Source organism: Salmo trutta, chromosome 25, assembly GCF_901001165.1.
Source record: "Salmo trutta chromosome 25, fSalTru1.1, whole genome shotgun sequence".
Lineage (NCBI taxonomy): Eukaryota > Metazoa > Chordata > Actinopteri > Salmoniformes > Salmonidae > Salmo > Salmo trutta.
The window spans coordinates 24379823-24401833 of NC_042981.1; the positions used below are offsets into that span (position 1 = coordinate 24379823).

At 44.3% G+C, this 22011-nt stretch overlaps 1 protein-coding gene across 14 annotated transcripts in view; it reads left to right on the forward strand.

The window, feature by feature from the left end:
- Positions 1–22011, forward strand: part of LOC115162224 (kinesin light chain 1) — a 39242-nt gene that overhangs the window by 13899 nt on the left and 3332 nt on the right. For 2 of the 14 annotated variants that reach the window (XM_029713324.1, XM_029713323.1), the window contains exons 4-15: positions 113–191; positions 3207–3435; positions 3592–3679; positions 4179–4280; positions 10579–10752; positions 10887–10986; positions 11634–11686; positions 11953–12020; positions 12107–12215; positions 12536–12700; positions 16594–16724; positions 18199–19005. In XM_029713324.1, the coding sequence (XP_029569184.1) occupies positions 113–191; positions 3207–3435; positions 3592–3679; positions 4179–4280; positions 10579–10752; positions 10887–10986; positions 11634–11686; positions 11953–12020; positions 12107–12215; positions 12536–12700; positions 16594–16724; positions 18199–18544 (1644 nt within the window). In that variant the 3' untranslated portion in view covers positions 18545–19005. Of the gene's footprint in view, positions 1–112; positions 192–3206; positions 3436–3591; positions 3680–3771; positions 3834–4178; positions 4434–10578; positions 10753–10886; positions 10987–11633; positions 11687–11952; positions 12021–12106; positions 12216–12535; positions 12701–15385; positions 16725–18097; positions 19006–22011 lie in introns of those variants that run through there. The other 12 variants (XM_029713329.1, XM_029713328.1, XM_029713326.1 and 9 more) reach the window with 12 other exon arrangements.

Genomic DNA, 22011 nt, shown 5'->3' on the forward strand with positions numbered 1-22011 from the left:
ACAACATGCGCAGGCAGGCTGACGCAAACACACACACCCCACTGCTTTTCATCTGCCGGGTTTACTCTAAATGACAATAACAATCACTGCCCTCTCTGTTTTCCTCTGTTAGGAGGAGAAGGACTCTGACTCCAGTAAAAATAATCTGGATGATCTGTTCCCAGACGACCAGGATGACCAACCTCCTGGCAGTGAGTGTCTTCTTCCTATCCCCATGTCTCTCCGTTCCTCCCCTCCCATTCTCTTTCCTCGTTCCCACTTTCCCTCCCCACTACCATTGACTGGTCCCTCTAACTACTTTCTCCTCCTGTTGGTCTGAAAGGCCTGATCACTGTGAGCTTTACAGTGCTATTAGACAGCTGGTTGAGTGTGGAAATGGGCCCAGTGAGCCAGATCACACAGGCACCAGGTTGGGTTCACTCCAGCAACCAGCATTTACAGGAGAGGATCTGAGGCAGAGACAGACAACCACTCCCCATTTAAGCGGATCATTATGGACAGAATTAAACAAAAGGGATCCTACGTACATTACAATATCGTATAATGATCCTACACAGAACCACATCCAACAAATGAAGTAAGACATATCGGTAATCTACATTAGTACACTTTAAATCCCTGCAATGTGGTACATCTCCAGTAATTGCTCTACCGCATAGAGAGCTAATGAGATGCAGATAGGGCTGTGGAGGAGGGAGGGGGGAGCAGGGACTCTAGTCCTTTGTTGTGTTTGTATTGGGATATTATTACTTTATTTTAATCTGTGTTTCTGGGGGGGGGGGGGGGGGTGGGTAGTGCCAGGAAGCTCTCCAGAGTGCGGGGGAGGAACACATCATCAAATGATCCTGAGTACGCTCACATTAACCTCTGGGCGCGCTCGGGACGGACATCCAGCGAAAAATCCTATCGCCATTAGCATAACGAAATGTAATATATATATTTTTTCAAATATAGGACTATGTTATATCGTTTTATAGATACACCTCTCCTGAATCGAACCACGTTGTCCGATTTCAAAAAGGCTTTACAGCAAAAGCAAAACATTAGGTTATGTTAGAGGAGTATATCGTAAAAGTAGCCACATAGCCATTTTCCGACCAACCACATGCATCACAAATAACCAAAAAACAGCTAAATGCAGCACTAACCTTTGACAATCTTCATCAGATGACACTCCTAGGACATCATGTTACACAATACATGCATTCTTTTGTTCGATAAAGTTCATATTTATATATAAAAACAGCATTTTACATCGGCGCGTGACATTGACTAACTATTTTCCCTCAAATGCATCCGGTGAAAAGCGCTACAATTTACTAAATTACTTTTCGAAAACATTTTTCAAATTTAATATTGTCATTCTAAGATTTATAGATGAATATCTCTTGAAAGCACCTGTAATGCCAGATTTAAAAATAACTTAAATGGGTAATCACACTTTGCGATAAAAGGGGATGCGATACTCAGAAAAATAGGCTACCGTTACAGGTCAGCGCCATCTTGGAACAATCGCATATCAAATCTACTCTTGTATACTATTGTCAATAATCCCTTACCTTTGATTATCTTCATCAGAAAGCACTTCCAGGAATCCCAGGTCCACAACAAATGTATTTTCGTTCGAAAAAGTTAATCCTTTACGTCCCAATAGCTTGTTCTTGTTAGCGCGTTCTGAAGGCTGCTCCAAAAGTGCCGTCGGCCGCGGGATAAAATGCATTTTTTTTAAATTTAGGTTCGTTCAAGCATGTCAAACGTTGTATAACATAAATCTTTAGGGCCTTTTTCAACCAGAGCTCCAATAAGATTCAAGGGGGACGATTGCATTGTCTTTCTAAACGTTTCGAAAGGGGAGGGTAGCCAGGGGCGCCGTCGTCATAATGGTGATGGCCCTCCTCATGTGACCACTTTCCACAGCCTCTCATTCTGTCAGTTTTCACAGTAGGAGACTCAAACCACTTTGTAAATACTGGGGACATCTAGTGGAAGCAATAGGAAGTGCTCAATGAACCATTGCTCACGGTGTGATTTATAGGCAAAGTGATGAAGTTGAGTCCGTAATTCAGAATTCCACATCCTGTTACGATCGGTCTTGGGGTCTTGACTGCCATATGAGTTCTGATATACTCACAGACACCATTCAAACAGTTTTAGAAACTTTAGGGTGTTTTCTATCCACAAGTATTAATTATATGCATATCCTAGCTTCTGAGTTTGAGTAGGAGGCCGTTTAAAATGCGCACAAATTGTTTTCAAAAATCGCTGTAGCGCCCCCTATCCTAGGCGACCGTCAAGAGGTTAATCCTGCTGCCACATGAAGCAGAGCTGACTGAGACAGCCTTCTGTGTCTGTATGACATGATCCTGGGCTGGTACTGTTATAGTGAAGTGGGTTAGACTCCTCTACTGTCCTGACTGCTACCTCCTTGATAGGCTCTTAGGTCCCTATCAGTGCGGTGCTGCAGTTGGTACAATGGGCCCTGGCTAAAGGTGGATTGTATGTTTTTAGGTAGTTGCAGTGCGCTGTATTTGCACTGCCACTTTCAAGTGGATATCTTTGTTTTGGCCATGCATGTCGATAGGATTCGTCACTCTAGTGCGAGTCGACTGAACGCCTGGGATCAGTTTGTTCCCGCAAGACATTTTTGGTACTTCCTTTGTAGGGCGTGGATGATACCAGTATCTAAATATTTTTTCCATGGCAAAAATGAAAACACAAAGCCAGACCAAACATTTTTGTCCTTTAAAAACCTGCTGTATGTAAAATATTTGGTACTTTAGCTTGGAAAGTAAATGTGACTCTGGATGACAACATAATGTTTGTTTCCAACATCACGGCTGTTTTCCTAAAGAAGTTAAATCCACTTGGTGTTTTGTTTCCTTGTGGTGATACTAACGAGTATCGCAATACTGGTATCGTACCGGCCCTTTTCCTGTGTGGTGGAAAGTGTTCTTACTGCAGAGGACAACTCTTTCTTCAGCCCACTGTCCCTCCTTCAGAGGTGATACAGCGCTGTGGGCGTCTAATGAGAAACAATACTATAAAAACATATGTTTCGCTTACTATTTACTACGCTAGTGTGGGTATTCGGACACGTCCAGTGTCTGTTTCTCCAGTCCAACATTAATAGTATGTGTTTGAGTGAATAGTCCATGTGAGTAATTGATGTTATGTTAACCCCTTGCCCCCCTGCTCTGTGTCTCCAGTCCAGCAGCCCCACGGTAGTGCAGCAGCAGCAGCAGCCCAGCAGGGAGGCTATGAGATCCCGGCCCGCCTCAGGACCCTTCACAACCTGGTGATCCAGTACGCCTCCCAGGGCCGCTACGAGGTGGCCGTGCCCCTCTGCAAACAGGCCCTGGAGGACCTGGAGAAGACCTCCGGACACAACCACCCAGACGTGGCCACCATGCTCAACATCCTGGCCCTGGTCTACAGGTCAGCTTGGAGGAGGGGCTCTGGGGGGGGTGGTTGGTATTGGGTGTGAATCAGTTATAGTCAATATAATACACCGTGGTAATTGACCTCATTGTCAGAGAACCACGGTAATATGCTCCATGGCTTCTCTCTCTCTTTCTCGCTCTCCTCTTTCAGGGACCAGAATAAATACAAAGAGGCAGCCAACCTGCTAAACGACGCTCTGGCCATCAGGGAGAAGACTCTGGGCAGGGACCATCCAGCGGTGAGTGATGTTTCTCATCAATCTCTGTGTCTCAGCAGTATGTCTGTAACCAGCCAGGCAGGCAGGTCCACTAACTGTGTCGACCCCAACAGGCTTGCGTCTCTGACTCTACCTGGACATCCAGTTCCCTCAGTGCAGACTCAGAGCAGCAGAGGTTAGGCTCTCTATCCCCTTTCTGCCTCCATGTGGGCACCAGACCACTCCAGTCAAAGGTCACTGTGGGCCCCTCTGTGGTCTGGTGGGCTGAGTGATGTGCACGTGGTGGAGATTCATCCTGCTGATTGGGATATAATTACAGAGCAGTAATCACTTCCTGTTTCCCCTGTTTTGTCTTCCTCTCGTCGGTCGGTCACACCTCTAACTCACCAAATCAATTGCACTCTGCTGCCATGGTTGAGTCTTGCGGTCACTCACTACTACACACGGGCACAGATGATTGAGGCTGTCTCAAGCGTGGTATTTTTATATTACTGTGTGTGTGTGTGTGTGTCTGTCTCAGGTGGCTGCTACACTCAACAACCTGGCTGTACTCTACGGGAAACGGGGGAAGTACAAGGAAGCGGAGCCCCTTTGCAAGCGGGCTCTGGAGATCCGGGAGAAGGTGGGTCAGAGGGCATATGTCACCACAAGGCATTGTGGGTATGGAGTGCTAATACTGCAGAATGATCTGGATTCCTGCTCCTCTCCAAGTAAATCTTGCTCAAGTTTCAGTGGACTTTTCAGTTCTTTGGAAAGTTTTCTTCTTTGTCAAACATTTAAAAAAAAAAAATACTTATCTTCTGTGTATATGTTCCCCCCTGTAATCACCCCCTCCTCTCCCAAGCCTCCCTATAGTTTTGTGTTGTTCAGAGGAACTGTGACTTTGGAGAGAGTTTAAGTCCTGTAAGGGGTTCATGATGTTTGGCTGTGCAAAATTGGATGTTTATAAAGGAGAAGCTCAGCAGTCCTGGAGATGCAAAGTGCTGTCTATTTATCCATCTCCCTTTCTGTTTCGCGTTCTCTCTCTCTCGCCCTGTGCCTTTTCCCCTCATGCTCACTCTGTGCTAAGAATGACTTGTCGACTCCTGTGCTGGAGAGCACAGAGCTTAAGAACAGCTGAGACATTTTATTTATATTATCCACTTCAACTCTGATAAAGCTCTCTCTCAAGGTTAGAGATTTGCCACCCAGCTTTCGCAACAGAGGAAGGAAGACAGCTTTGCTGATGCAGGAGGAATTTTCCTGGCAGTTCTTTATTTTTATAGCTATTGCTTTTCCCACTGTGTGAGCCGCTTGAGTCCTTGGTTTATCCCTATGGGTGAAGACTAGGAGGAGGAGGTGGACAGAGGGTCTCTCTCTACAGAGTACCCCAGTAACAGGCACTAACCCTGGCTCGAGTTCAAAGGCATCACTCTCCTCAATAAAACTCAATCAATATATCACCCAGACCTTGCTGTCTTGTATTCCCTGTTGAAATCCTATACTTTTAATGATGTTTACAGTAAACTCTTCAAATGTACCTAGAAACTTCACAGGAGAGAGGAGGAGTGAGATTTGTACACATCCAGCAGCACAGGTTGCTTTGAAAACCTCTTACTATTGATCATTCAGACAGAAACCATCAATCAGAGAGACTCTAGTCTACCTCATCAGTAAGCCTCTGTCAGTCACTGCATAGAAGGGAGGGAAGGGCACTCTTTCCCTGCTAATGAGCAGTGAGTCTCTCACTCCTAACTCCCAGTCTCTGTGTCTCTTTCTGTGAGCCAGACAGGGAGACGGCGTTAGTCCTCTGCTCCATCCTCTGTCATCACCCAACCCATTAGTGATATCGCGCCTCTCCTCCAGCTCTGCTCGGACTTCACCCTCTTATTCTCTTATGATATTTAGCCTAGCCAGCAAACATAAAGGACAGAACTGAGATTATTCTTCAATCCAAAGTAATGGGGATGGCGTCCAGTGTTTTCCATAAGCACCAGCTTAGACCCATTGTCAGCCAGCTACATTTTCCACTTCATATGATCTAGGCTACTTTTCATTTAAAAGTTTCAATTCACTAGTCCGTCGAGCTCTCTCCCGCTAAAATGAACTATATGCATCTTCTAGCGATCTATTGATGGGACAGGCGCCTGTCGGTCACAAAGCAAGCAATGACAGGGAAACGCAGCAGAGAGGAAGTGGCGAAGCGAGAGGTTTCAATCGCGCCAAAATATATCCGAAATAAGCCCAGTACGTTTCTATGGGCTTATGGTGGACCTAAGCTTGTCGCCTGCCTTCCCGCTTTTGGGACAACGACTCCCATTATTATGGCGGAGACATGAGTATCTTGTCATTATATCAAGATCTCTGGTTGCAGTCAAATTCCTTTACATGGAGGAGGGAGAGAAAGCATGAAGCTCGTGAATATGCACGTCCCATGTAATGTACAGTGCATTTGGAAAGTATTCAGACCCCTTGACTTTTCACATTTTGTTACATTACAGCCTAAAATGGATTAAATATCCCCCCCTCATCAATCTACACACAATACCCCATAATGACAAAGCAAAAACAAGTTTTTAGAATAGTTTATTTTATTTTAATACATTTGCAAACAATCACAGTTACGTAAGTATTCAGACCCTTTATTCAGTACTTTGTTGAAGCACATTTGGCAGTTATTACAGCCTTGAGTCTTCTTGGGTATGACACTACAAGCTTGGCACACCTGTATTTGGGGAGTTTCTCCCATTATTCTCTGCAGATCCTCAAGCTCTGTCCGGTTGGATGGGGAGCGTTGCTGCTCAGCTATTTTCAAGTCACTCCAGAGATGTTCGATCGGGTTCAAGTCCGGGCTCTGGCTGGGCCACTCAGGGACATTCAGAGACTTGTCCCGAAGCCATTCCTGCGTTGTCTTGGCTGTGTGCTTAGGGTTGTTGTCCTGTTCCAGTCTGAGATACTGAGCGCTCTGGAGCAGGTTTTCATCAAGGATCGCTCTGTACTTTAAGCCTTTCATTTTCCCCTCGATCCTGACCAGTGTCCCAGTCCCTGCTGCTGAAAAACATCCCCACAGCATGATGCTGCCACCACCATGCTTCACCGTAGGGATGGTGCCAGGTTTACTCCAGACGTGATGCTTGGCATTCAGGCCAAATAGTTCAATCTTGGTTTCATCAGACCAGAGAATCTTGTTTCTCATGGTCTGAGAGTCCTTTAGGTTCCTTTTGGCAAACTCCAAGCGGGCTGTCATGTGCCTTTTACTGAAGAGTGGCCTCTGTCTGGCCACTCTACTGTAAAGGCCTGATTGGTGGAGTGCTGCAGAGATGGTTGTCCATCTCAGAGGAACCCTGGCGCTCTAGGAAGACTCATGGTGGTTCCAAACTTCTTCCATTTAAGAATGATGGAGGCCACTGTTCTTGGGGACCTTCAATGCTGCAGAAATATTTTGGTACCCTTCCCCATATTTGTGCCTCGACACATTCCTGTCTCGAAGCTCTACGGACAATTCCTTCTACCTCATGGCTTGGTTTTTGCTCTGATGTGCACTGTCAACTGTGGGACCTTATATAGACAGGTGTGTGTGATTTTCTAGATCATGTCCAATCAATTGAATTTACAACAGGTGGACTCCAATCAAGTTGTAGAAACATCTCAATGATGATCAATGGAAACAGGATGCACCTGAGCTTAATTTTGACTTTCATAGCGAAGGGTCTGAATACTTATGTAAATGAGGCATCTGTTTTTTATTTTTAATACATTAGCAAAAATGTCTAAACCTATTTTTGCATTGTGTGTGTGTGTGTGTGTGTGTGTGTGTGTGTGTGTGTGTGTGTGTGTGTGGGTGGGTGGGTGGGTGGGTTGAGGAACTTTAAAAAAAAATCCATGTTAGAATAAGGCTGTAACGTAACAAAATGTGTAAAAACGGAAACCTGTAAAACTAAATCCTTTAATTTGTTTTCAAAATATTGTGGGCTGTTACGTCATTTTTCTGTTTTAAAAAATTACAGTACCAGTCAAAAGTTTGGACTTCTACTCATTCAAGAGTTTTTCTTTATTTTTACTATTGTCTACATTGAAGAATAATAGTGAAGACGTCAAAACTATGAAATAACACATGGAATCATGTAGTAACCAAAGAAGTGTTAAACAAATCAAAATACATTTTAGATTTTATATTCTTGAAAGTAGCTTTGCACGCTCTTGGCATTCTCTCAACCAGCTTCATGAGCAATGCTTTTCCAACCGTCTTGAAGGAGTTGCACATATGCTGAGCACTTGTTGGCTGCTTTGCTTTCACTCTGCAGTCCAACTCATCCCAAACCATCTCAATTGGAGTGAAGTTGGGTGATTGTTTAGGTCAGGTCATCTGATGCAGCACTCCATCACTCTCCTCCTTGGTCAAATAGCCCTTACACAGCCTGGAGGTGTGTTTTGGGTCATTTGTCCTGTTGAAAAACAAATGATAGTTCCACTAAGCGCAAACCAGATGGGATGGCATATCGCTTCAGATTGCTGTGGTAGCCATGCTGGTTAAGTGTTTCTTGAATTCTAAATAAATCACTGATAGTGTCAGCAAAGCACCATCACACCACCACATCTCATTTGGACTCATCAGACCAAAGGACAGATTTCTAATGTCCATTGCTCTTGTTTCTTTCCCAATAAAGTCTCTTCTTCTTATTGGTGTCCTTTTAGTAGTGCTTTCTTTGTAGCATTTCGACCATGAAGGCCTGATTCACGCAGTCTCCTCTAAACATTTGTTGCTGATGTCGTCTGAACATTTTTTGGGGGCTGCATTCTGAGGCTGGTAACTCTAATGAACTTATCCTCTGCAGCAGAGGTAACTCTGGGTCTTCCTTTCCTGTGGTGGTCTTCCTGAGAGCCAGTTTCATCATACCACCTGATTGTTTTTGTGACTGCACTTGAAGAAACTTTCAAAGTTCTTGAAATGTTCCGGATTGACTGACCTTCATGTCTTAAAGTAATGGACTGTTGTTTCTCTTTCCTTATTTGAGCTGTTCTTGCCATAATATGGACTTGGTCTTTTTGATTGTCTCAAACGCATTAAGAAGGAAAGACATTTCACAAATTAACTTAAAACATAGTTTTTTTTACATTTAACCTTCAACTCGGCATGTCAGTTAAGAACAAATTCTTATTTACAATGACGGCCTACCGGGGAGAGGCAAAACGACAGATTTTTACCTTGTCAGCTCGGTGATTCGATTCAGAAACCTTTCGGTTACTGGCCCAACGCTCTAACCACTAGGCTACCTACCGCCCCAAAGGTACACCTGTTAATTGAAATGCATTCCAGGTGACTACCTCATGAAGCTGGTTGAGAGAATGCTAAGAGTGTGCAATGCTGTCAAGGCAAAGGGTGACAATATTTTCATTTGTTTAATTTTTTTTTGGTTACTACATGATTCCATATGTTATTTCATAGTTTTTGTCTTCACTATTATTCTACAATGTAGAAAATTGTAAAAAATAAAGAAGTCCTTGAATGAGTAGGTGTGTCCAAACCTGGTACTGTACATAATATGAAGAACAAACATTGTGGCAATTCATATCTTGCATTAAAACTGTAAATAAGCCTTTCATCTCAAGAGAAGACTGTTAAAGGTTTGTTGTCTTATTTAAAAATAGTCCTGGTCATATAGACTTAGATAATATAATATTCCAGTAGTTAAAATGTTAGTCATGTATTTCTACAAAATGCCACAACAAATGTTTCCGATATGAGAGGTAAACAATTTAGCTTTTGTATTTCAGATGGAAAATGGAATCTGAAATGCACTATCCCTTTCTTTTCTTTCCAAAACACTTGAGCGTTCCGTCTCTGATCAACTTTCTCCGTATCTCTCTCAGAACGATCTTCTTGACCCTAACCAGTCAAGTTTCAAGACTGGTCCCTCAACCAAGGCTGCTCTTCTCTGTGTCACGGAGGCTCTCCGCACTGCCTAAGCTGACTCTCTTCTGTTCTCATCCTCCTAGATCTATCCGCTGCCTTCGACACTGTGAACCATTAGATCCTCCTCTCCACCCTCTCAGGGCTGGGCGGCTCAGGCGCTGCACACTCTTGGATTACATCCTACCTGGCGGGCCCTCCTACAAGGGGATGTGGAGAGGATCTGTGTCTGCGCCACATACTCTCACTACTGGTGTCCCACAGGGCTCAGTTCTAGCAGTGACTCGCTCCTGCAGGTTCATGCTCTACAACATCCGTAGAGTACAACCCTACCTCACACACAGGAAGCGGCGCAGGTCCTAATACGGGCACTTGTCCTCTCCCGTCTGGACTACTGCAACTCGCTGTTGGCTGGGCACCCCGCTTGTGCCGTCAACCCCCTGCAACTTATCCAGAATGCTGCAGCCTGCCTGGTTTTCAACCTTCCCGAGTTCTGTCACCCCGCTCTTCTGCACATTTCCCTGGCTTCCATTTGAAGCTTGCAAGACCATGGTGTTTACCTATGGAACACAAGAGGAACTGCCCCTCCCTACCTTCCTACACCCCAACGGGAGCACTTCGTTCTGCCACCTCAAAATAAATAGAACTTTCTATGCCTGTGATATGTGTTCATCTTAAGATGAATGCACTAACTATGCTAAATGACTAAAATGTAAAAAAAATAAAAAAATAAATGGAATCGAGGCATTAATGTTTTGATGGAATTAAAGCATTTGAATGTACCAGGGGCCACCAAAATAGAGCTCCTTCTGCAAAAAATAAATTTACCCAGGGGGTAAAGAAAAAAAAAGCCTGGCTGGCTACTTGTTCTATTTGGCTACTCTATGTACTTGTGGAAAACACAGGCCGTCTCCTTTTGTTGTGATAAACTCCTTTCTTGCCACCTTACTTTGAGAAGCTGACCCATTATTGCTTTTACTGCTCACCGTTTTATATTTACATGGCCTCCCCATCGCCGCCTCCTGTCCAGGTTCTGGGTAAGGACCACCCAGACGTTGCCAAGCAGCTGAACAACCTGGCCCTGCTGTGTCAGAACCAGGGCAAGTACGAGGAGGTGGAGTACTACTACCAGCGGGCCCTGGAGATCTACCAGACCAAACTGGGCCCTGACGACCCCAACGTGGCTAAGACCAAGAACAACCTGGTGAGAGGGTCACATAGGGGTTAAGAGATCACTGGCTTTGAAAAATGACTGCACATTTTCTAATGAGGTATGAGAAGAAGATTTTCTTGCTTTTTGAAGATCATATTCTTACATTCTCTCTCTTCCTCTCCAAGGCGTCCTGTTACCTGAAGCAGGGGAAGTTCAAGCAAGCTGAAACTCTGTACAAAGAGATCCTTACCCGCGCACATGAGAGGGAGTTTGGCTCTGTAGACGGTAAGACACACTCTCACGCAGCATATGTTTTACTATCCTTGTGGGGCCATTAAATTGATTTCTATTCAAAATCCTATTTCCCTAAAACCTAACTCCTAAACCTAACCCCTAAACCTAAAATAGCCTTTGTCCTTGTGGGGACCTGGGAAATGTCTCCACGAGCGAGAATTTTCCTTGTTTTACTATATTTGTGGTGATTTCTGGTACCCACGGAGAGAGACACACACACACAATCTGTCATTTGATGGGCTCCCGAGTGGTTCAGTGGTCTAAGGCACTGCATCTCAGTGCAAGAGGCAACACAGTACCTGGTTCGAATCCAGGCTGCATCACATCCAGCTGTGATTGGGAGTCCCGTAGGGCGGTGCACAATTGGCCCAGCGTCGTCCCGGTTTGGTCGGGATAGGCCTTCATTGTAAATAAGAATTTGTTCTTAACTGACTCGCCTAGTTAAATAATAAATACATGTAAAAGTTTGTTTTCAGGCTGCTGTCATCATTTTAGTGGAAATGCGCTTCTGAAAACAACAGTGACCTTTCAGTTGAATGTTCTAATACTTTGAGCCAGACCAGACTGCCTGAATGTCTGTCAATATATTTTTGGACCTGCATTTGTATGATTGTTGTTTTTGGTCTCTGGCTCTGCAGATGAGAACAAACCCATTTGGATGCATGCTGAGGAGAGAGAGGAACAGAGCAAGGTGAGAGAGAGGGTGTTTATGTGAGAGGGATGATAGAGGGTCCACTTTCACTAAGGGCCGTGGCATGTGTCACTACTGACTGTTGTGGCTGAACTTTCACAACTGACAGGGAAAAGTGTTTCAGTCACGGTATGAAAGGGTCATCAATTTAGACTGCTGAAGAAATTGTGATGAACTGTAATCTCTCAATTTGGATGTTTGTCATTAGCGTTTGAAGTCCTTAAATCCTGACAACTGATGGATGTGGCGGTTCTTCTCTCTTCCAGGGAAAGCAGCAGGACGGCTCTCTGTTCGGAGAGTATGGTGGCTGGTACAAGGCCTGTAAAGTTGACAGGTCTGTGTTGAGTCTGGAAACTCATGGACTGTTCTGTATGTGATTACATCATTAGTTCATGATGTGTTTATAATGTCTGCCCCCAGCCCCACAGTAACCACCACCCTGAAGAATCTGGGCGCCCTCTACAGGCGGCAGGGGAAATTTGAGGCGGCAGAGACACTGGAGGAGGCAGCAAAGCGCTCCAGAAAACAGGTGTGACCACTTTCCTCTTCTGACACTCACATGCTTGAATAATATTTGCCAGGCCAGGGTCATATGAAAGTCAAGGTGAACGCACTGTTGGAGTATCATTGGTCCAGCAGCTTAACTGAAATATTAGCAGGTCCTGCCTTTCAACTATTGTAAACAAATCCATATCAACATCCAACACATGATGTTGATCACTGTAGATGGCTCATGAAAATGCTCCAGATTTTTAAATTTGTCTGTCTTTATCTTTGTACGTGTTTATTTGGTTCATAATGTGTCTGAATGTGTTTGTTAATGTGTGTGTCTCCTGTCCATGTGGCCAGGGTCTGGACACAGTGCACAAGCAGCGTGTGGCGGATGTTCTGAGCGAGCCGGAGGCGCGGGAGAAGCAGCGGAGCCGTGAGAGTCTGACCTCCGACACCACGGTTAAGTACGAGAGCGGCCCGGACGGGGGTGAGGAAGTGAGTATGAGCGTGGAGTGGAATGGGGTAAGTACAGTACACAGCCCAGGCCACACACGGTATAGGGAGGGGGGTACAGACACACACCCCTTAGAGAGAAAGTTATTTCTTACCTATTCTTAAAGTGCATATCCCCTACAACTTGTAAATTATTTGATGAGTTGCCAGTGGTAACATTGATGGTAACTCTCCTAGATTCTCTGACTCCCTATTGTTGGTGTGAAAGCTAGTTATAAGTTATAATGCTGATTGAATGTGGTAATAATCACCTCAGCTCTACATTAATGCTTCTAGTCTACACCGATGCTTATAATCCTCAACTAACGGAGTGAACACTCCAGCTGCTTACGGAAAACGTATTTCTTCCCAGACCTCTGTGCCAGCAAGTTAATGTGCCTATTATAGAAGCAATATGTTTTTATGCTTCTATTATGCTTGCAGCAAGCAGTATTTTGCTCACAACTAACACGTCCTCTCCTTGCAGTAGTCTTACAGCTGTATGCTATTCCCTCTGTCTTTATCTGAGTACTGCAGTAAAGTCCACTTGGTCACAGTGTATGTTTGCGAACTACACAACACTCACTGCTGTAGTCTGCTATTCAGAACTTTCCTGCTCCCCTAGCAACATAACCGTAGTGTCCAAGACAACCAATCAGCATCTCATCCTGGGAGTCCCTTGCCTGCCTGGTCTGCACCTCAAGGCTCCGGGGTGACTGGGCTCAGACACATTCCTAACCTGTGTTCTCTACTGTACTGCACACCTATTGGACTGGGTCTGTCAGACACTCACACTATCCAGTCAGTATGTTAACCTGTGTGTTAAACCACACCTCTAATGTTGCCATGATGACTTATTCATGTTCTCATCACTACTGATGCATGTGGGCTCTGTACTGTACATCTTCAGAGTCCCTCTGACACTTTCATCATGTGTGTGTTTTGAGTGTGGGATGTCATTATTGTTGTCTGTACTTACCTGCCAATTGGTGTCTGCTTAGGTGTGTGTGTGTGTGCATGCTCAAGCATCTACAGTATGTGTTTGTGTGACCTGTACAGCTGTTTCCTCTGTCAGAGGCATAATACATACTGGATGGACAGACGTATACATGTATGTTGATCGTGATACAGTACTCCTGCTGTCTTTTCCTCTGCATCCAGTGGCAGCTTGTTACCAGGTAGAGGTGGGGCAGCATCCGCCCTGGGCCTGTCCCATGGGCAGATGTGATTCTGAGTGTCTACTGTCTGCATCCCCTTGTCTGTGCATTCTGTGGTGGGCTAACTTGTCTCCTGTCTGAGTAAAACCTGTGCTATTGTGTGTGCAACTATGATATAACTGTGTGAAGACAGACTGTTCTCCAGACACAGTATCTCTCCTCTTTTCCATTTTTTCCGGTGATTTGATTTGCCTGTGGTTGAGCCTCAGGCCTTCTGAACTTGGCTGTGGAAAATGGCCGATGGCTTTGTACAGTGTTATAGAAACCAAACTGGGTTAGAATACACAAGCTGGATAGTGTTGGAGAATCTAAATGGTTTTTATTTGGGTTTATAGTCATGTTGACCATTTTGTGGATAATATTTAATATACTGAATTGAGTTGGCCAGTATGAGTTAACTGTTATATTCATTTGCTTTCAAAATGACATAACTACCAAATTGAGCAGTATACTGGCCAGCTCATACTGGTTAACTCATACTGGCCAGCTCATACTGGTTAACTCATACTGGCTAACTCATACTGGCTAACTCATACTGGCTAACTCATACTGGCCAGCTCATACTGGTTATCTCATACTGGCCAGCTCATACTGGTTATCTCATACTGGCCAGCTCATACTGGTTAACTCATACTGGCCAGCTCATACTGGTTAACTCATACTGGCCAGCTCATACTGGTTATCTCATACTGGCCAGCTCATACTGGTTATCTCATACTGGCCAGCTCATACTGGTTAACTCATACTGGCCAGCTCATTTTTTTTACATTTACATTTTAGTCATTTAGCAGACGCTCTTGTCCAGAGCGACTTACAGTAGTGAATGCATACATTTCATAAATTCTTTCTCCGTACTGGTCCCCCGTGGGAATCGAACCCACAACCCTGGCGTTGCAAACACCATGCTCTACCAACTGAGCTACACGGGACTATACAGCTCGTACTGGTTAACTCCGTGTTGTATGTATTATGAGAGATGCTTTAACTGGCCATTAAGGCTCTGAGGTCAAAGACAGGGAACAGCAGTTGGAACAGCAGTTAAAACCCCAGCTCCATGCTACCTTTGCTTCAGGATGCACTAAGCCTATATTTGAGGCGGTTGGATGTTTATGATCAGTTGATGTATTAAGGCTTCTTTAATTCATTCATCCATGATTTTTTACTCTTCCTTTTCCCTAGGTCTATTTTTACATTTTATTTTGTTGCTTTAAGCTTCCTTTCTCCTGTTATGCTCCTTAGTTGATGCAACTGTTGAGTGTTGATGCCTTCTGCAGTAGTAAAGCACATCCACAACTCTACGTGGAGAAATGTCTCTGACGGGGAAACCCTTTGGCTTACTGCTTCTGTCTGTCTGACTTCCTCTCGTTTCCTCTTACCAACTTCACATTTTTCTCTCCCCATCTCACTTTATTCTACCTTTTCATCTCTATTTTTCAATACCCTCTGTCTCTTTCATTCTGTCTACCTCTCTCTCTCTCCATCCCTGTCTGACTGGCAGGCATAACTCCAGATGCCTTGTTGTGGTTCTAAAAACTTGTCTTCTGCATGATGGACGCCTGCCACCCCTCCAGCTTTGCAGTTGTCCTCTCTTCAGACTCTGGTCCCCTGCTCTCCTCTGGGCTGTCTGTCTGGTTACTCTACAGGGACACATTGGGCCAAGCTGACCCCAGCTCTATCCAATGTCATTGGGACAGGGGTTCTGGGCTCTGTCCCAGAACCATTCCAAGCCACTCCTGCCATTACCTTATCTTACTCTTACTGTACTTAAATACTCTGTCTCCTCGCTCTCTCACTTGAGGAGTTTCTAACTATCTCTGTGTGGTGGTGTTGAGTGTTTAGCATTTACTAGTACTGACCGATGCATACCGGACTGCTCTTGCTCGTAGTGATTTAACTAACAGTGGAAATACTAAGCTGGTGGCATGATAATCATACTGTATGCTCCGTCAGTGCACCATGGTGGCAGCAGGATACTGTGTACTTTCTTTAGTGTTAGATCCCGTGCTCCATATGGTCCTATTGATGTCTAACTTGTGTTGTGATGCCCCCTTGTGATCATGACATCAGAAGACACGGCAGCTCCTGTATATTACTGTATATACGTAGACAAATGGGGAATGGGTGGGATGGTAAAGGACAGAGGGGTGGGACAAGCCTGGCTCTACAGTGCAGAATCTGGACACTTCTCTTCATGGCTCCTACTAATCTACTCTGTCGTGTCTGTTTGTGCATCAGATCTTACACTGTCTTTCTTAACTTCTAATAAAACTTAACTCTTTGCTCACCCAGATCTTTGCCTGTAGCCTCTTTGTTTGTTCCCTCTCGAAGATAAGGCAGGCAAAGCAACATGCCTGCCTTGGGACAAAAGTAGATTACTGAAGGAATTGAATTGCTGTGCTCTGTTGACCCAAGATAACTATTGTGACAGCCTGACCTCATAAGAGGTTTTTGGAGGGCTTCTCTGATTTCTTTATAGCATCATTTCTGAATAGCACACTGAGGTCGACATTTTGTCTGAACAGAGAGTCTAATCAGATACACATGACAAGCACACCCTCATATGCACAGTCCATCACATATGCAGACAGATGTCTATGGAAATAATTTGCTGAACCAGATCTCTGTGTGTGTGTGTGTGTGTGTGTGTGTGTGTGTGTGAGAGTGTGTGTGTGCGTGAGAGTGTAACCCTCTGGCCTCTCTCATCAGGACGGTTCTGGTTCTCTGAAGCGGAGCGGCTCCTTCAGTAAACTCCGTGCCTCTATTCGCCGCAGCAGCGAGAAACTGGTCCGCAAGCTGAAGGGCGGTGGCTCACGGGAGAGCGAGCCCAAAAACCCTGGGTAACTATCCCCCTCACCTTTGAACCCTTGACCCCTAATGCACATATGGCCCCATGGGTGAGGCCCCTCCTCTCCACCTCGCTCCACTGGATTGGTGTGCTGCCACTAGATCTGCCTAGAAAAGACTAAGCCACCCTGCTTCTGGAGGGATCTCTACTCTGCTGTGGGTTAACTCTGTGTATCTCTGAGTCCTGTTTGGCACAAGTCATGAATCACTGGGGGTTGCACTAACTAACACATTCAAGTGGCTGATACTTGTGCACTTTCACTGGCATACACTATGAATGCCACATATTGTGACTGGTACTGACTCTCACTGGCACAATATCACTCTAGAAGCAGGGTAGTATTCCCGACTATGTTGCCTGTGTGGATATGTCCAGTATAGGAAGTGCTTCGAGCTGACTGGCAGGGAGTCGGGCAGAGTACTAGGACACAGAGTGTCTCAGTCAGCAGCGTCTCTATTTAATGTCCTTATAATTTGTATAAAAAGTCACATCTGTTGCTCTGCCTAGTTTATTCTGTTGTACACAGAGTACTCTCAATCAGCTGTGATGGACAATCTGGAGACTAAAGAGAATGGCTGAGCGCTTTAGATAACCACACTACTACTCATTGTCTGCTTTGAAATGCCTGCATTTCTGCCTATGAAATGCGTATTTTGTTCATTTTCTTGCCAAAATTGTCTACATTTGAAGAAGGTGCAAATATTAATGTTTATTTTCAATAGTTTCTTAGTGAATTTTTGTCATAACTTATTTTTTTCTGCATGGGCATCTTTTATTTTAATATTCTAATACATCTGTCTGTGCTGTGTTGTGCTTTTATTGACAAATAAACTTTTCCAAGCGAATGGCTACAGCATGCCTCATCTGTTTGCTGGAATTCTGTATTCTTTGATTAATTTTCCTCTTTTTGCTTCTAATTCTTCGATGTTGAATTAACCCCATTTATGATGACTTCTGTCTAATCCAGGAGACAGTAGAGAACTCTGTATTGATCAATACAAAACAATATTCTTCCTATTGCAACAGGCACAAATGAATTTGGCTCAAAATTCTCCCTTTAAATCAATTGTTTTGTCACACATGAACTTTTGTTAAGTATGTCCTTCAACCCATATGTTATAGGGTAAAGAAAAGCCCAAAAATGGCATTTGACTGAACTACTGATTTGGATATTTTGTATCTCTGGTGTGAGAGGGGCACACTTAAAGTTTGCTGTGCTTTCCAGCACATTCGGCTTCAAAGATTCTACTTACAAATGTACAGGTGTGGTGCCCCCAATTTAAACAGGGTTAAAGAGTATGATTTTATGTATTTGTGTGGGGGCATTGTCTGGGGAAACTAACATGTGAGTGGGTCTCATTATAGTTATTAACCCACATACCATCTCCATTGGCCACATGTCCTTCTCACCCCTGACCCTCGACCCCTCACCGACATCTCCTTGCATGTCACTGTTCTGGATGCAGCATGAAGCGAGCCAGTTCACTAGGTGTTCTAAACGTGGTGGACAATGCTGCCGGAGACCTCTACCAAGTAAGGAGCCCAACTGTCTCTTTCTCCCCCTCTCTCCGTTTTTCACATCACCCAATCTTGCCCCATTGTTTTCTGGGTCTCCTCGCTCATCCTCCCCTTTGTTTATCTACCTCCCTCATTTTCTTACACTACTCTCTGAGACCTCACTTTATGAAATTAAAATTCCCAATGGTCCTCTTGGTTGTGATCTGTGATCAAACTGGACCTTGCCCCTCTTCACCTGGGCAGTCATCTCAGAAATTGGTCACTAATGAAATGGCGTACATGTGTGTGTGGTAACATCAGTGGTTCACAGACTAACATGTTTTTCATGGTGTTCTCTCTACTTTATAACCCCTTAGTCACAACTCGCAATAATGAATGATGTGCAAGGTAGATGTGGGAAATAACACCTTTTGACAGTTGATTTCTGTGGCTGTATGATGAGTGAGGAAATGAGATCAAAGATGAACCAGGGATAATAGTTTGCAACTAGATCAACAGCAACCTTTTTAAAGTTTTACTCCTGTTATTAACTGACTTGTATCAATTGTTCAGAAAGATTCATCTGAATGGATTGATTTGAGAATCTGCATCACTGGACCTTTCTACATGGTGATATACTGGTTCTGCCAACCCACCATACGATAAGGGTGTGACTCCAGAATACAGTGCCGGTCTGCGCACCACTCATCACTGTCACTGAGCTCCAGATTTTGACATTGGCGTCACATCTCATATTATATACCACATTCCCCAAATACTCAATAGCAATACTCAACAGTGCCTTCAGAAAGTATTCACACCCCTTGACTTTTTCCACGTTATGTATTACAGCCTGAATTTAAAATTGATGACGATTTTTGGTCACTGGCCTAAATATACTGCTCAAAAAAATAAAGTGAACACAAACAACACATCCTAGATCTGAATGAAAGAAATAATCTTATTAAATACTTTTTTCTTTACATAGTTGAATGTGCTGACAACAAAATCACACAAAAATAATCAATGGAAATCCAATTTATGGATTGGAGGTCTGGATTTGGAGTCACACACAAAATTAAAGTGGAAAACCACACTACAGGCTGATCCAACTTTGATGTAATGTCCTTAAAACAAGTCAAAATGAGGCTCAGTAGTGTGTGGCCTCCACGTGCCTGTATGACCTCCCTACAACGCCTGGGCATGCTCCTGATGAGGTGGCGGATGGTCTCCTGAGGGATCTCCTCCCAGACCTGGACTAAAGCATCCGCCAACTCCTGGACAGTCTGTGGTGCAACGTGGCGTTGGTGGATGGAGCGAGACATGTAGTCCCAGATGTGCTCAATTGGATTCAGGTCTGGGGAACGGGCGGGCCAGTCCATAGCATCAATGCCTTCCTCTTGCAGGAACTGCTGACACACTCCAGCCACATGAGGTCTAGCATTGTCTTGCATTAGGAGGAACCCAGGGCCAACCGCACCAGCATATGGTCTCACAAAGGGTCTGAGGATCTCATCTCAGTACCTAATGGCAGTCAGGCTACCTCTGGCGAGCACATGGAGGGCTGTGCGGCCCCCCAAAGAAATGCCACCCCACACCATGACTGACCCACCGCCAAACCGGTCATGCTGGAGGATGTTGCGGGCAGCAGAACGTTCTCCACGGCGTCTCCAGACTCTGTCACGTCTGTCACATGTGCTCAGTGTGAACCTGCTTTCATCTGTGAAGAGCACAGGGCGCCAGTGGCGAATTTGCCAATCTTGGTGTTCTCTGGCAAATGCCAAACGTCCTGCACGGTGTTGGGCTGTAAGCACAACCCCCACCTGTGGACGTCGGGCCCTCATACCACCCTCATGGAGTCTGTTTCTGACTGTTTGAGCAGACACATGCACATTTGTGGCCTGCTGGAGGTCATTTTGCAGGGCTCTGGCAGTGCTTCTCCTGCTCCTCCTTGCACAAAGGCGGAGGTAGCGGTCCTGCTGCTGGGTTGTTGCCCCCCTATGGCCTCCTCCACGTCTCCTGATCTACTGGCCTGTCTCCTGGTAGCGCCTCCATGCTCTGGACACTACGCTGACAGACACAGCAAACCTTCTTGCCACAGCTCGCATTGATGTGCCATCCTGGATGAGCTGCACTACCTGAGCCACTTGTGTGGGTTGTAGACTCCGTCTCATGCTACCACTAGAGTGAAAGCACCGCCAGCATTCAAAAGTGACCAAAACATCAGCCAGGAAGCATAGGAACTGAGAAGTGGTCTGTGGTCCCCACCTGCAGAACTACTCCTTTATTGGGGTGTCTTGCTAATTGCCTATAATTTCCATTTTTACATTTAACATTTAAGTCATTTAGCAGACGCTCTTATCCAGAGCGACTTACAAATTGGTGCATTCACCTTATGATATCCAGTGGAACCTGTTGTCTATTCCATTTGCACAACAGCATGTGAAATTTATTGTCAATCAGTGTTGTTTCCTAAGTGGACAGTTTGATTTCACATAAGTGTGATTGTGTTTTTTAAGTGTTCCCTTTATTTTTTTGAGCAGTGTATAATACCCCCTAATGTCAAAGTGGAATTGTTTATTTTTTATTTTTTGACTAATTCATTAAAAATTAATAGCTGAAATGTCTTGAGTCAATAAGTATTCAACCCCTTTGTTATGGTAAACCGAAATATATTCAGGAGTAAAAATGTGCTTAACAAGTTGCATGGACTCACTCTGTGTGCAATAATGGTGTTAACATGATTTTTTAATGACTACTTCATCTCTACCCCACACATACAATGATCTGTAAGGCCCCTCAGTCGAGCAGTGAATTTCAAAAAACGATTCAACCACAAAGACCAGGGAGGTTTTCCAATGCCTCGCAAAGAAGGCCACCTATTGGTAGATTGGTAAAAATACAATAAAAACAGATGCTGAATATCACTTTCAGCATGGTGAAGTTATTAATTACACTTTTGGTTGTGTGTCAATACACCAGTTACTACAAAGATACAGGCGTCCTTCCTAACACGGTTGCCGGAGAGGAAGGAAACCGCTCAGGGATTTCACCATGAGGCCAATGGTGACTTTAAAACAGTTGGAGTTTAATGGCTATAATAGGAAAAAACTGAAGATGGATCAACATTATAGTTACTCCTCAATACTAACCTAAATGACAGAGTGAAAAGGAAGCCTGTACATCAAAGTATTCCAAAACATGCATCCTGTTTGCAACAAGGCACTAAAATAATACTTCAAAAACTTTAGCAAAGCAATTAACTTTTTTTTCCTGAATACAAAGTGTTATGTTTGGGGCAAATCCAATACATTACTGAGTTACCACGCTCCATATTTTCAAGCATATTGGTGGCTGCATCATGTTATGGATAGGCTTGTAATCGTTAAGGACTGGGCAGTTTTTCAGGATAAAAAAGAAATGGAATGGAGCTAAGCACAGGCAAAATCCTAGAGGAAACCTGGTTCAGTCTGCTTTCCACCAGACACTGGGAGATGAATTCGCCTTTCAGCAGGACAATAATCTAAAACACAAGGCCAAATCTACGCTGAGGTTTCTTACGAAGAAGACTAAATGTTCATGAGTGGCCGAGGTTAAAGTTTTACTTAAATCTGCTTAAATCTATAGCAACACTTGAAAATGGTTGTCTAGCAATGATCCACAACCAATTTGACAGAGGTTGAAGAATATTTAAAAGAATAATGTGCAAATATTGTATAATCTAGGTGTGCAAAGCTCTTAGACTTACCGGTACCCAGAAAGACTCGGCTGTAATCGCTACC